Source organism: Notothenia rossii (genome assembly GCF_949606895.1).
Source record: "Notothenia rossii genome assembly, chromosome: 8".
Classification (NCBI taxonomy): domain Eukaryota; kingdom Metazoa; phylum Chordata; class Actinopteri; order Perciformes; family Nototheniidae; genus Notothenia; species Notothenia rossii.
Genome location: NC_136906.1, coordinates 31,166,638 through 31,182,321, shown reverse-complemented (window position 1 = coordinate 31,182,321; position 15,684 = coordinate 31,166,638). Strand labels below are relative to the sequence as shown.

The window sequence follows — 15,684 nt, the reverse complement described above, 5'->3', positions numbered from 1 at the left end:
TTGATATTGAGTAAGAACATGTTTTTATGAACCCCACACAAACGATTCAAGCCCTTCTTAGACTTGACACAATATACAAATGTTCGCTTTATAAAATATTTTTAATTAAGAAATAAACCTAAGTATAGTTCATTAGTGTAACACAAATTACTTTAATCAATTCACTTATTAAATGTATTTAGGACAGATCAACTCAAAATGAATTGTTTTCATCTGGGGACCGCCCCTTTGCACATCCCCTTTGCGCATGCGCAACATCCGTTCTGTCTTTTGCCGCCTTTTCTCTGACAAGGATATTTGAAACCACTGTTTTATATTTTGCTCCGTTTTTAGTTGTAAACGGCAAGCTAGCTATGGCTAGCCAGATAACTGGTAGCTAGAAGCTAGCTTGCTACATGTGGGTAGCATTGAATACCTGCTGGATAATGGAGATCAGTGGATTGTATTATATTAGATTTAATATTATTTTCATTGAACACAGTACACCAAAATTGAGTTTATATGCAAGAAAAAAAATGCAAAGAGTAATTAAAGTGCATGAGGTAAGCGCCGCCATTTTCTATGATAATGCTCAGGTCTGTCCATCTCTCCTGGCCTTAGTGCAGGAGGACTGTAGGAGTTCAGTTGAATTTAGGCACTGGTCTTTTTTTTACTGCCAAATATGTAATCTAAATAATGAGATAATATATGTGCTGAGTCTTTTATGGGTAACCTCACTCACAAGCAGGCACCCACAATTGTGCAGAAACGTAGGCTTAAGCTACTAATTTGATTCCATTTGACTTCTCAGAGTAGTTTTAATGCTACATACTTTTTGCTCGTACTTGAGGTAAACCTTTAGAAAAAGAGTCATCACTTTGAATTTGTTTGATTTGGGTTATTCTCCCGCAGCCCCCTTATATCGTCTCCATACTCAACACAATGGCTAATGCTAAAGCTAATGCAGAACTCCCGTCAACTTGTAATAAAGCTAAAGAGACAGGAGCTAATTTATACAGAAGTATTTACAGCGTTGGCCTACAGTGCAGCGGGCTCCAGTAAGTGTGTCTTCTGTTCTATGAAAATGTTAATAACGGTCGCACACGGTTTAACGTGCTGCGGCAGAGCCCCCCCCCTCCAAATTACTTTAAAGTTACGGCAGACCCACTCTACCCACTGAAGCACACGCACACTGCTTGCTTTCTCGCTGGACTTACTAGCTTTTCAGACCCTCTTAGCGACTTTATTTCTAAAAAGCGACTAGTGAAAAATTTAGCGAGTTATTGAGATCATCAGGGGGAAAGTGGGAAATCTACACCAATCTATTATATTGTAATTTATTCCTTCGCTGTTCACTCAGCGGGGTCTCAGCACCGCGTCTCCCCCTCTCCTCTGGCGCTGTGCGAACACAGGCACGAGTGAGATTGAGTTACTATGGTTACAGTTACGCTATTTCTCTGAAACTGTTCAACACAAACAAAAACTGACTTGATCCAATTCAAACGTTGCCATTACTACAGAGATGCGGTATGTTCTTAGGTAATTACAGTGGAACTATATGCTCAATTTAACAGCATAAACACCTAGCATAAATAGTGTAATAATATAGTATTTTCCGACAAGCTGCTACAAATCTTCACCAGCAAAGGAGGAGTGAAGGGGAAAAAGATTAAGGAAGTCCTTGCAATCACAGATTTGGTTAGTACAAATGCATTTTTCGTCAGATACCATGTCCTGCTTAGGGACATTTCGACTGATACGACCATTCTGGTCTTCAGACAACCGCTCTGTCGCACCCACATTAACTAAATTCTGTCCTGATTTGTCGACCCTGCTTTAGTGTGACAACATCAACACCAGGAGGGAGTGCATCCTGAGAAGCCTTGTAATATACCTAAATGAAGATCCAGACTCGTTCTTCAAGGAGTATCTGGTAAGTTTATACAATATTTTTCCCATGTAGCGTTGAACAGTGTTACCCTAACTTATTAATACCATGGCATGTATTTATAATGAGAACATCCTATGGCACACCACCATTCATACCCAAGGCTAGATGTCTATAATGTCAACTTCTCGCTTGTGTGTATTACTTAAGTATCTAACCTGTGTATCCCTTGTGACTATTATTATTTTGTTGTTTTGTTTCCCATTGTAAAGGTCCTTGGGTCTCTTGAAAGGCACTGTAAAAATTAAAATTATTATTATTATTATTATCAATAAATAAATGAATGTAAAAATAAATACAGGAATAAATAAGGAAATAAATAAATAAATATGGATATTAATGAATAAATAAATGTATACATTAATTCAGGGATAAATAATAAATAAATGCTGAAATAAATACATTTAAGAATAAATAAATGTAGAAATAAGTAGGTAAATGCATAAATAAATAAATATGGCAATAAATAAACGTATCAATTAATACAGAAATGAATAAATACATGCTGAAATAAATAAATTCTCGAATAAATAAATATTGAAATACATATAGAAATAAGTAGGTGAATGGATAAATAAAAACAGAAATAAATGTTTAAATTATTACAGGAGTAAATAAATAAAATAATAAATAGATTCTGAAATAAATACATGAATAAAATAATAAATATAGAAATAAATAGGTAAATGTATGAATAAATAAGTAAAAGTTGATAAGCAAACAGGACATACATGGATAACTATCTTTATTAGATTTAATTTATTTCTACATTTTTGTACAACTATTTATTTCTGTATTTCAGGCTCTGTATGTTGATAAGGTTGGAGGTCCTTATCTCAGTTTAAAGCAGTATTGGTCAATTAGGCGAGCCAGACAGAAGCAAATCTGCTTCTCTAAACTGCAGTTGATGGTTTAAGAATGCTTATTTATATTTCATACACAGTTTTTTGTTTGTGGGGTTCAGCTTTTTACTTAACATACGTGTTTGTGTTGTTTTCAGGCCTCCGCCGCTGACGATGCAGAGAGGGACATTTCCAACACATTCATGGGGATTTACATGATCCGAAGAAACTGGGATGGGGGGCCAGAGGACGTGGGAATTGTTATCGAAGGCATTAAAGTCATGGAAAACGTAGGCAGCGTCATTGTGGGACTCATCATGCTCTTGGGGATCATTTATGCCCTTGATCTCAGCTTCCCGGACAACCTGAAGTACACCTTTGAGTTTCTACAGAAGGTCGTAATGAACTTGGATGGGCACAAGCTGGATGCAAAAATACAGCAGCTGAAAATCAAGCTGTTTGCATAAGAGGTGAACAAGTGTATTGTCAAGTTTCCTTAACAAATATTTAGCTTTTTTTGTAATTGTAGGTTCAAAGCAAATACACTACACTTATTCAATTACCAAATATAGCCTACTGTAGGGTTTGTGCAGTGCGCTCTTTTATATATCAAAACCACCCAATGATATTCCCTGTTTGGAGAGCAGTGCAAAGCATCCACCTTTTTTATAGTGTCTTTGTTGTTTGTGGCACTGGGAGATCTAGAATAGCTGGGTGTTCATTTTTCACCAGTTTCGGCACAGTTACGGGAGTGCTATTTGCACCACTTTAAAAATGTTCTTTAAAAAAAATATTTTTACATCTTGCTCTGTGTATTCAAGTAGAGTTAATATTGAGATGTGTATATAAATATTGATGTTGAATTGAGGATTACTGTCACCTTCCTCATCCATGATTGGCATTATTATTATTTTTCTGAGTTGCTTTTATCTCCTGCTCAGTCTGTTTATTGATATGTTTTATAAAAAAAGAAATGCAGACAGACAAATAACTCTGACAGAGAACTTTGACACTGTTTACACAAGTAAAGTGAGGATTGGCTATCCACCTCAAGGTGTAATTGTTATCTGAGAATTTTCAATAAAAATATCTCAACTAGGTTTTGTCTCATGAGTGTCTTAACGGGGGAGAAAGTGAAAAATAATTATATTTTTACATTATTTATTTACCAATTAATTATATTCGTTTGAGTTGGACAAATGTAAATTCATTTAATTTACTTAACGTAATAATTTTATTTCAGCTTTATTTGATAAAAATGAGTTGGACTAACTCAATTCAATTTTATTAAATGGATGTTTTTAGTTTCAGTTGGGGCTATGAATATTTATTGGATGGAAATCCTGCCCACAATTGAATTGAGTTCATCCAATGAGTTATTTTTTTGAGTGCAGCTTCCGGTCTTCCAAGACCAGAGCGGACAAAAAGACGTGCTGCAGGCACGAAACATACTACCAATACATTGCTTTTAAAATCGTTCTGTGTGACACGAAAAAAAGGGGAAAATCATGTTGGTGAACATGATTCAATAGATTAAATGTCGTGACTATAACACGAAATGCCGTGAGACTGGGTTGGATAATAAACTCATGTTAGCATGCTAACACTTATCTCAGATGATATACAGTAATTTTCTTAATAATTAGTTCATGTTAGCAATGCATACTCACAGTAACCTCAGACCAGAGGGCGCGTTAACCGAATATTTTCCGTCTATGGCGGATTTTTTTTAACAATGACGAAAAAATCTGAAAGCAGTCCGTCATTTTGACGGATTAGAACAAACTCGGAACAGCACCAAAGTTTCCCCGCAGCGAGGCTCCGGTGTTAAGCATGCCTACCAAAAGGAAATGATACCGTTTCCAAACCCAACTTTGCCCTACAAATCATTGAAATGTCTGTGAGTTTTTGCGCACTCCCGCGAGGTGCAGTGGGCATGCATAACACGGCGCTAACAGTTCACAAGCGTACGCCCCCCCCCCCCGGTTGACAGTTCTGTCTCTCTCCCCCAGAGTGTAAAGGCCGACGGATAATACTGAATTTTGTCGGAAATTTTACGATCCTGTCCGTCAAAATGACGGGCAGTGAAAAAGTCTAGCGCAACCTCTGCCTCAGACATACCCTGCGATTTCTAAAATGTGCTCATGTTAGCATGCTAACACTAAACTCAGATAGTTTGTATTTCTAAAGACTGGCTGATGTTAACATGCTAACACTAAACTTAGATTCAGGGTATTTCTTCCACATCTAAAGAGTCAGACACAGGGACAACTTTTCCGTGTGCTCACCTCTCTCCGTCCAGCAGCCTCCTGTACTCGGCGATCTCCAGCTCCAGTCTGGTCTTGATGTCCAGCAGCGTCTGGTCCTGCTGTCCCTGCCTCCCCAGGTCACCCCTCAGCTGGCCCAGCTGACTCTCCAGAGCCTCCACCTGCCTCTGGTAACCTTCCAGAATGATGGAGTAGCGGCTGTGGGACATCTCCACAGCTCCTTTCTGTTCAGGAGGAAGAGGAAGGACTTACTTACCACTTTAAAATCTCTTCAAACCGTCAGAACAGAAGGAAAACTTTGTATACATCCATTCTCATGATTTTTTCAACTTTAAATATGCGTTGCTGATCTGCGCCTGCAGTTTGATCTCCAGACTCTGCGCTAAACGTCTGACCTCTCCAATCTCAGACTTGGTGGTGTGCAGCGTCTCAGTGCTGACAGAAACCTCTTGGTTCAGCTTGGCTGTCTGTGAGGAAAAGTTTGTTATTACATTTATGATCGAACATCAAGACTTCATACAGAAAATAAATTATTAAACCTTCAAAACACAAAAAATGAAATGCACATACAATTCTAAAAAGTAGAATAAAATAAATCAAGTAATACATTTGAATTTTTTTACGTATAAAGTCTTATAACTTTAAATACAAATTCAATTAAAATGCTTTTTAAAAACACTAAGATAAATCATAAAATAAATTGGAATTTAAAAGACGACAAAAAAGTTTAAAACACAAGTAACTTTGGTGTTATGTTTAAAAATGCAAACGTGAAAGAGAAATCTTAAAAATGAAAGACTTGAACTACAATGAAAGAACAAAACAAAATAATAAATTATAAAAGTGACAAAACTAAACAAATTGTTGATAAACTTTAATAAACGAGAGCAAGTCAACCTACACGTTGGTCCAATAAGAGCCTCTATATAAGTTATAGTGAACACTTATAACAATAGAACAGTCTCCAACTTCCTGTTTTATTTTGGTACTTACCTTTTGTGTTTCATTCCAGGGCCCTTTCTCATTTAATCAAATCCCCCTCCTCGACTCCTCGACTCCTCCGGTAGTGACCCGGAAATGAATTTCAGCGCGCCATGTTGAAGGCATGGATGTATAATAAGGAGGATCGAGACTGATGGCATGAGGAGTGATCACAGGGTTTGTCAAGCTATGCACTTTAGAGGTTTGTCAATACTCAAATTTCCCCTCCTCGACTCCTCGGTCCTCCGGTAGTGACCCGGAAATGAATTTCAGCGCGCCATTTTGAAGGACATATCATTTCTCTAAATGCACTTCGAGGACCGAGCTTCGAGCATCGAGCATCGAGCATCGAGGAGGCACTGATGCATCCTCCACGGCTCCTCCACGGATGCATTTCCGGGAACGGTTGGGGCTTGACGCACGGCCGGACTTATCTCAGCCAATGACAGCTCTGCATGCATCCCTTGGATATTATTATAGTAACTGCTTTCATCGCAACGCGATGTTTACAGTGAGAACAGCTGTGAGGTCTGTGCAGAAAGCAGAGCAGTATGTACAATCAGCCTGTCCTCCTACAAAAAACGACCAAATAGGTCGATTGTTTAAGCAGTGTTGATCACGATATTACGACCCATAGCCACGTAGCTTTCCCATTATTCATTTCTAGCAGCAGTTTATTACGACCTTTTGTCACGTTTTGTCACGATCGTAATCCCGTGAACTTTAACCTTGCGCATCAATAAAAGTGCGACGAGCCAAGAAGATGAAGATGAAGAAGAAGATGAAGAAGAAGAAGAAGAATTGTTAAAGAGCGTCAGAGCTTTACAAGTGGTAAATCTGATTTCTGTATTTCATTTGATTTGTTTACGCTTTTAATTAATCCTGTCGTTTTTCTACTAATCATGTTTATCCACGATATTTCAGTTTTACGTTTTAGGGCTGGCCCGTGGCATAGGCATTATAGGCGAATGCATGTTGTTAGCAATAGCATGGCTGTAAAGGTTAGCGCTTAGCTTAGCGCTTAGCTTATATGCGCTAACGGATATGTATTGCAATATAAGAAGGTTCGTCTACAACAAGTTGGAGGGAGAGTTTTCTCCTTCGCACAAAAGGAGCTAAAATCTTGCCTAAAAAGAAAACCCTTGGTAGCACGTGACATAACACATAACAATGGCAAAAGTATGTATATTCAGCTAACGAGACCAGGACATGATATGAACGTAAACAATGCGAAAGGAAATGGCACTTTAATAATAATAATAATAATAATAATAGTTGACATTTACATGGCGCTTTTTATAATGCACACACTTTTTTTTTCTTCTAAATGTCACCTAACATGTTGCATTAATGATAGTTAGGGTAAGTTCAACACTTGAATATCATCAGGTCATAGTTGTTTTACTACTTTAAACATTCGCTAATTCAACTTAAGTTTTGTGAAAGCATCACATCTAGTTAAAAAGAGAAATATATTTCCCTGTAATTACTGATTTACCTGGGACTTGATTGATTTTGGTGCCTGTAGTTTTATTTTGGCAAATGCTTATTTATGAAGCAACAATTAAATTACATGGTAGCACAGCTAATCTGAGTTCATCTGTTTGGTTTTGTTCAGGTCATCTATCAATTCAATTATATGAAGTAGCCTATTATCATAAAAAAATCAACGGTTCTTTTCAGAGCCATATTCCTCTTCCTACTCTCTTTCACCCCTCTCGTTTTCTTTTCTTTTGTTTTGTTTTTCTCCCTCCCTCCCTGTATGTCAGTTAATCCTTTGTTTGTTGTTGCCCTTTTTATCCTCACTTAAAAATGGCATCCAAGCAACTGGATGAATGGCTAGAGATAGGGAATGCCCTCGCAGATGAGTTGGCAAATAAGGCAAGTACAACATTATCCAAAAATGTATTATAACATTTACTCAAATGATAACAGACACACACATTACAAAGATGTGTGTGCAACAATTAAGGGAAATATATAATCTCTTTTATATATTTATATATTAAGATACCAAAGAAACCAAAGAAACCGAAGATACAGAAGATACCAAAGAAAATAACGCAAGGATCAAATGTTTCCTGGAGGAAGAGGGACCTGGATGGGAACATTATAGCCCAACATTGGAATAAGAATCGATCTGGTCTGTAAAATATAATCTAGTTCTAGTGTTTCATTAAGTTTTAATGTCGTTGGTCGGTCCTCAATAATGTTTCCCATATCATCGTACTTTGTTTTATGCAGTTAAACCTTCCAGCTCTCAGAAGTCCCCAGAGGTCGAGGAGACACATGAGATTCCTCTACAGGTCCCAAGTCTTGGTATGCACAATGAATTCTTAAATTATCCTTCAACTTGAAATGTAGGTAATTGTTTGTAGTATGTAATAGCTTTGTTCATGATACATTGTAAAGTGAAAAGCCTTGTATGGAATATCTTTTTTTAATTAAACTAAATTCCATGATTTGTTTTATATTTTGTTATTTTAGATCAACATCTTCAGACACTGAGAAACCTGTTGGGTTCTCTCACTTTCCCTGCATCATCAGAAGAAACACCCACTGCATCAACATGGACCCAAAGACAGTTGAAACGTGAACAAAAATTCAGAGCTGCAATGCTAGAGCTCCTTAATTTGAAATTGGCTGCAGAGATTGTCTCTACACGTTCCTGTCTCCAATGCAAAACTGCTGATGCTGTGGTCCGGTGCTTGAACTGTGTTCCACCAGGAACTCCCTTTCTTTGTCCGGCATGTGACCCTATTATCCATGGTAAACATGTCTTCCATGACAGGGAAGCCATGTTTGATGGGTTTTACAGACCTATTCCTCCCACATCCTTAGTGGTTGTGGATGAAAGTGGCCAATATGGACTCTGTGAACAAGGTGGGTTCAAATAATGTATTACATATTCCCTTACCATGGTTTCCTAATGTGCACTACATATACAGCGGCATCATTTTCACCATGTCGGAAGTTTGCTTTAACAGTTAAAATGTCTCAATTTGTATTGACTACATGTCCTAACATGTCCTAACATGCATATGAATCTCTGAAATTGTCTTTGCTGCAGTGTGTCTGCTTCCAATTCCTCCGCCATCCCAAATCTGCTTCTGTGGTCCAAGCCAAGATTTCACCATCATCCCAGGAAAGCAGACCGTGTTGGTGACTATCAATGGTTTGTTGCCACCAGAAGACGATCAAGCAGAAATACAGGATTACTATTATACTTTTGTCCTACATTGCATAGATAGCTGTCAAATTGCACATTTATATTTTTTCTCAGGTCCATACAACGTTCGTCTGCCTTCTGTGTGCTGTCCAATTTGTTCCGCCAAATGGTCCCCGAGCATAGGTGACTTGCTGGGATACAAATACTGGCCAGCAACCGACAGCTGCAAAATTATTTTTAAGTTTGATGTGTTCACATCATTCGAGCAAATGAAATTGGCCAGCCCAGCATTATCCCAGCAAGTATTTATAAAAATGCTTGAACATCGATCGTTTTCCACAGGAAGGGTAAGAATAAAATGTGGTTTTCAAGATTTTTGAATACCAAACTTTTAATTAACCAAATGAATACCATTCTTGTTTCCAGACAGGCAGAATCTGTAGCGATATCTTCCACAGAGTCTTTCGGGAGTTTGCCTTCTGTAATTACAGACAAGAAGATCTGTGCCTGGTGGAGCCCTTTAAATGCCCAGCATGCACACCTGACATGCTGGCTATTGCTGTAGATGGCAATAGAAAGCATTATCGCTTCAAGAAGTCCAGAGGGTCAGTGAAATCGTATTCTCATTTTAGTTGTTGTTTTATTGACTAAGCTGAATGTCTTTGCTGAAATGTTTAACTTTCCCCAACTCTGCAATTTCTTTTTCCAAAGTTTGTAGACCATCAGAAAACAATAGTTGGTTTGAAATTACACATAATTATATAAATCCAATTCATAAACATTATTATATATGACGACTGTAAAGTTAACTCAACTTTAAAATGTTAAATGGTTGACGTTAGTTGGATATGTTGGAGCTAAGAACCAGTTTTGGATATAATCGCTTCATGAAAAATGTATTAAATTGCCCAGGAACCTTTTTCTATGCCTTCCTCTGCCCTATTCCATGCCCATCAATATAAAGGATGTACTTTTATTTGTACCTTTTTACAAGAAGTCAGTAAACTTTTCACTAATGTTAAATAATGGTGACAAAAGACTTTACACAGAATTACAGATCAAATTCACAAAGACCTTTTCCACATTTATGAAAAATTGATGGCAAAAGCAAATTGGCCACATTAAATAGAGGACACAATCAAACTTATGTATGTATGATAATGTTGCTTACAATTTCTTTCTCGAATTTCGCAGGACAGATGAACCGTCTCTATTTGATGGACTGTTCATTGCCCAGGACAGTAAAGTGTCTGCCTTTGTCGACAAAATCAGGAGCCAGATGACGATTGTAAGAATCTATTCAATCCCCTAACCCTTTATTTATTTTTCTTAGCACAGGGTTAAATGTAACAGATTGTGTCTATTTCAGAAAAGTGGTCGTGATGTTTGTGGACCGGCAACATTCACAGCTTGCAGAGAAACCTCACACAAGTCCAGGGCCAAGGTGGATGAGGAAGGCCTGCAAATAGCTGTGTGCAGACATGGCATCTTGCTACAAGGCCTAAATCACTACCGTGGTGAAATATATGCCTACCCAATGTTCCTGCAGAAGGAGCTGGCTGAAGTTGCGAATGCAACATTCTTTTGTATGGATGTTGCCTGCAGGTGGTTATAACTATTGCAAAATTGGAAGTGTTTGTGGGAAACGTGTTATCTATTTAATTCTTGCACATCCAGTAGATGTAAAGCAAAAAAAGCATTCATTTGGATAAATGCTGATGTTGGTTACAAGGATTGTACTGGTAATTTTAAGGACCTGGTTTATCTTTTTACTATTATGCCATCATGCAACTGGAAAAGCTAATTGATTTTGTCATTACAGGTACTGGCCTTATTTGGAGAAGATGGCAGCAAAGTTGCCTGAGCTCCAACCACTTACAGAGATGAAACCTTTTCTCTCTGTAATGCACGCCAAGGCCCACACAGGCAAATGCGAGGTACAGTATGCAAGTTAAACATTTGTGTCACTACTAGATTCAAATGTTTTAGAAATTGTAGTGCACATAAGAATATCATGTAGTATATTCTATTCAAGCCTGTGGAATAATTGTAATAGTTACAAATGTTGACAAAATTGTTACAAAACAGACTGTCACAAGGATAGGCTTCCAAAACCCATTATGTTTATTTTAGTAAATATATCCGCACTGTAGAAATAATGAATGAATAGAGCTTCAAATAACTGCAGTTGTGACATTGTAGTTCAAAGCATAATTCAATCTCAGAACATTTTAACTTTCTGAAATTGCTCCTGACACTGATGTTAACTAAAGATGTACAGTACAAGAAATTATAATATTGAACTAAATAGCTAGATCTCATTGTTTATGATTCTGAGCAGGTGAAGTGGGGTGGCAGAAGCCAGAAAGGTGCTGGAAATACTGTCGGCGAGGAAATGGAACAGGTTAACAGCTTCCTCTCAAGGGCAGCTCTGACAACAAAATACATGACCAAATCAGGTTGGTAGAGGAAAACAAATAGTTTTAAGTAGTGCCACATTGTAAAGCTCATATGCATTTTCATGTTTTTGTGTTTACAGCTAGAGCAGATATGATAACCGTGCTGGCTATGCAATGGAACCACAGGAAGGTGGAGAATCTCCACAAGACACTCTCAAAGAGATTTGTCAAAGTAAGACGTCCATGCTGCATTTCAAAATGTATATTAAGACTATCCGAGTTTGTTGTTGTAGTAATTTAACACCATCCTTAGCTACATGTTGTTGAATTGAATGTATTCTGCAATCATTTCATTATGATGGCGCTGCCATGGCACACTGTTCTGCCAAGAGAGTCTCTGTTCTGTTTGTTTTTAATAAAGCACTATAGGTTGATTCATCTGAATTTCTGGATAATAATAATAATAATAATAATAATAATGTTAATCCTGCTTGATCTTGAAAAAAAAGGGACACTAAGGTGATACTTGCCAACCTTGAAGAGAAGGTGTTTAGCATTTCATGTTGTTGTCTGGTCAGTTAATGTGCATAAAGGAATTCAGTAAAAAACAACCTTCTCAACCAACTGGAACGCATATTCACTTTTTCCTTTTAAACATTCTAACCAGACTACACAGAAAGCACAAACTGAAGTGGACAATCTTGAGAGTCTCAAGCAAGAGCTGAACATCTCCCTGGAGGACACGGAGCAGTGGGTGTTGGAGGTCAAGCAATGGGCAGCCACTGGTATGTTATATGATCACTGTGGTATAGATTTGGTTCCATATTTCCAAACATTTGGCTTCATGTTTTATGATTACACCTTGTTGTTTCTGTTTTCAAGGGAAACATGGAGCCCAGAGTAGCCAGGAGGAGCTCCAGAGAGAAATAGATTAAATTATTTATTCCCTCCGAAGAAAGAAACACGACCTCTATCGACAAAATGGTATTTATTATTACGTTATCTAGAAACAATATTTGTTTCTTGTTGTTGTTGTTTGTATTATTAATATTAGTTTATTTGTATTTTGTTTTACTTTACAGACAGCAACCAAACAAGGCAACGCAAACGGAGAAGACTGACAGAGCTCAAGAAGAAACTCAGAGAGAGGATACTGCAGTACAACACCATTGATGCCTGTTCAGAGAAAATTGACACAGAAGCAGCATGCGGTCTGTCTGAGGATGTCATTCTGCCCTGGGAGGCGCAAGGAGATGGTAAGAAACAACTTGTTTTTGTTTGCCCTAGATATTCCATAAATTCAATTGAAGTACTAGAATATAATCACCAATGTAACACAGAGCTATCAACATAGGTGTCACAAATCATCATGATCACAACAAATCATTTTAAAATAATTATATTGAAAGGTCTGTATGATGTTGCCCTATCAAGTCTTAATAGTCTAGTCTCACTGGGACAGGCATATCTATGGAAACAGTAAAACCCTTCCTGACCACCCTGAACTGCATACTAATGTTGAATCTCAAGACATACTGAATGTAATTCTGCCAACATAGACAGAATTGAAAAAATTCAGCAAGCGGCGAGGTTGAATTTTTTTTTACCAGATTTTAAGGTTTTTGTCAATTTCAGTTAAAAAGATTGAATACAAACTGATATTAATTGTTTTATTAGCCTTACCATTGTGGTTGTCATATTTTGTGTTTTTTCCATTATAGTGGTGAACCTGCGCACAAAGAGACGACTTTTTGACCAGGTTATGCTGGTCAGGCGTATGGAAGAGGAGAAAGTCATCATTGTGAAGGAGATGACCCAGCATTGTCAAAATCTGAGGCAGGCACTGGACAAACTGGACCACCTCCTTCATCAGACAAAAGACGATATCAGGAACCAAAGTATGTTCCACAAATACCGATTTATAACATTTGCCACTGCCCCCCTCCCAGTGTCAAATGTCTATCACTGAATAGCATCTGTAATGATTGCATTTTTTCTGAATCACAAATCTTTTTAGCTAATATACAGCCTCGGAGTTAAACATTCAAATTGCTTATATGGAACCAACATCAATGCTAATTAAAAGTTGCCTTACATAGACTGTCATTTTGTCTTTTTATTTTAGTTTCTCCAAGCGATATAACAGAAGAGGGATACAGGGGACTGCACTGCTGTATTTTACACCATCAATATCTTCTGGAGCAGAAACTGAGCAGAGTCACCAGCACCTACAGCTGTATTGGCTCGGACTCGTCTTTTCTCATGATGGAGGAAGACATTGAAGACGGTAATGAGGACGACGAACAGGACGGTGATGAGGACGGTGATGAGGACAACGAACAAGACGGTGATGAGGACGGTGATGAGGACAACGAACAAGACGGTGATGAGGAAAACTAACAGGACGGTGATGAGGACAACAAACAGGACAACGAACAGGACTTAACAAGTCTATTGTGTTGTATGCATGTGAACGTATTAAAACGAGTATTACGATTGAATGGCTTGTTTATTACCTTTTTTTTTATATGATCCTGCTTTGCATTTACTATGTCTGGTATTCAAGTAAATGCCATTAGCAGTTATCAGTCACCTTCAGATCCGAGTTACCTCGAGGGCCAGAGGTTCCCCACCCCTGGTATAAGGTTTTGGTGATCACCCTTATTATCATCATGTCATTTAATCATGATCTGTTTAATTAGCCAATGCTTACATCCAAAGAATGTGTCTAGACTTTACTCCTACAGACACACACTAACAATACAAATTGAGCTAAGTAATACACTCACGAGCCACTTAATTAGGTACACCTTGCTAGGATGGGTTGGACCCCCATCTGCTTTCAGAACTGCGTTAAGTCTTCATGGCATAGATTAAACAAGGTACTGGAAGCATTCCTCAGAGATTTTGCTCAATATTGACCTGATCGTATCACGCAGTTGCTGCAGATTTGTCGGCTGCACATCCATGACGCAAATCTCTGGTTCACCACATCCCAATGGTGCACTGTAGGATTTGGATCTGATGACTGTGGACTGTGACATTTGAGTAAAATTCATTGTCATGTTCAAGAAACCAGTTGGAGAATATTTGAGCTTTGTGACACGGTGAGTTATCCTGCTGGAAGTAGCCATCAGAAGATTGGTACACTGTTGTCATAAAGGCATGGACATGGTCAGCACAACCCGGTATCACGGCAAGACGTGAACATGTGACGATTTACCATGATGGGAGACGTGAAGCTGTCACGATTTCGTCCCTTCAAACGTGACAATTACACAGTATTGTTAACGTGGCCCAACCAGTGGAGATATACCCGGAAATGCCAAGCAAATGCTACCCCGACGGTCGGTTGTTATCAGTGGTGTAGTGGTCCCTGGAGAAGTGGGTATACTCTTAGTTTTGCAATTTTTTTTAAGCAGCCCATAGTGCAAAGGATTATCGCCCTGTTTTATAGTGACATACTCTATTTAGTTCACCCCAAAAATATTAACCCAGTATAGTTACTCAGTATTACTTACACACAGTGGTGGACAGTGACGAAGTAAATGTAATTCGTTACTGTACTTAAGTACTTTTTTGAAGTATCTGTACTTTACTTAAGTATTTCCATTTTGGGGGACTTTTTACTTTTACTCCACTACATTTCAAAGTAAAATATCTTACTTTTACTCCACTACATTACGGGACATCTGTCGTTCCTTCTCATGAGTGAATTATTTGTTATATAAATAAGCAGAGCGTTCCACAAGGTTTAGGAGTGTGTTTATGGGAATTTTTGACCATTCTTCCAGAAGCGCATTTGTGAGGTAATTTAACCAAGAGATTTTGGACAATTCCATACTCCCAACTTAGAAAACAGTTTGGGAATGGCCCCTTCATGTTCCAACATGACCGTGCACCAGTGCACAAAGCAAGGTCCATAAAGACATGGATGACAGAGTTTGGTGTGGATGAACTTGACTGGCCTGCACAGAGTCCTGACCTCAAACCAATAGAACACCCTTGGGATGAATTAGGAGCACAGCCTGAGAGCCAGTCTCTTCATCCAACTTCAGTTGCCGCTTCTGGAAGAATGGTCAAATATTTCCATAAACAC

At 38.2% G+C, this 15,684-nt stretch overlaps 1 protein-coding gene across 3 annotated transcripts; it reads left to right on the top strand.

The window, feature by feature from the left end:
• Positions 1 to 7,767: 7,767 nt before the first annotated feature.
• On the top strand, positions 7,768 to 13,989 carry LOC307015537 (uncharacterized protein). 3 transcript variants are annotated; one of them, XM_079644206.1, is made up of 16 exons: positions 7,768 to 7,898; positions 8,028 to 8,160; positions 8,262 to 8,336; positions 8,505 to 8,900; positions 9,088 to 9,192; positions 9,301 to 9,533; positions 9,613 to 9,791; positions 10,381 to 10,474; positions 10,556 to 10,791; positions 11,009 to 11,123; positions 11,528 to 11,645; positions 11,726 to 11,817; positions 12,253 to 12,569; positions 12,668 to 12,841; positions 13,307 to 13,483; positions 13,711 to 13,989. In XM_079644206.1, the coding sequence occupies exons 1-13, from the start codon at positions 7,830 to 7,832 to the stop codon at positions 12,487 to 12,489; spliced, it is 2,082 nt and encodes a 693-aa protein (XP_079500332.1). In that variant the 5' UTR covers positions 7,768 to 7,829; the 3' UTR covers positions 12,490 to 12,569; positions 12,668 to 12,841; positions 13,307 to 13,483; positions 13,711 to 13,989. The 3 variants fall into 3 exon arrangements, with proteins under 3 accessions (XP_079500332.1, XP_079500331.1, XP_079500333.1); XM_079644205.1 differs by having other exon boundaries at positions 9,088 to 9,533; XM_079644207.1 differs by lacking the exons at positions 11,528 to 11,645; positions 11,726 to 11,817; positions 12,253 to 12,569; ... (1 more) ...; positions 13,307 to 13,483; positions 13,711 to 13,989 and having other exon boundaries at positions 9,088 to 9,533; positions 11,031 to 11,120.
• The last annotated feature ends 1,695 nt before the right edge of the window (positions 13,990 to 15,684 follow it).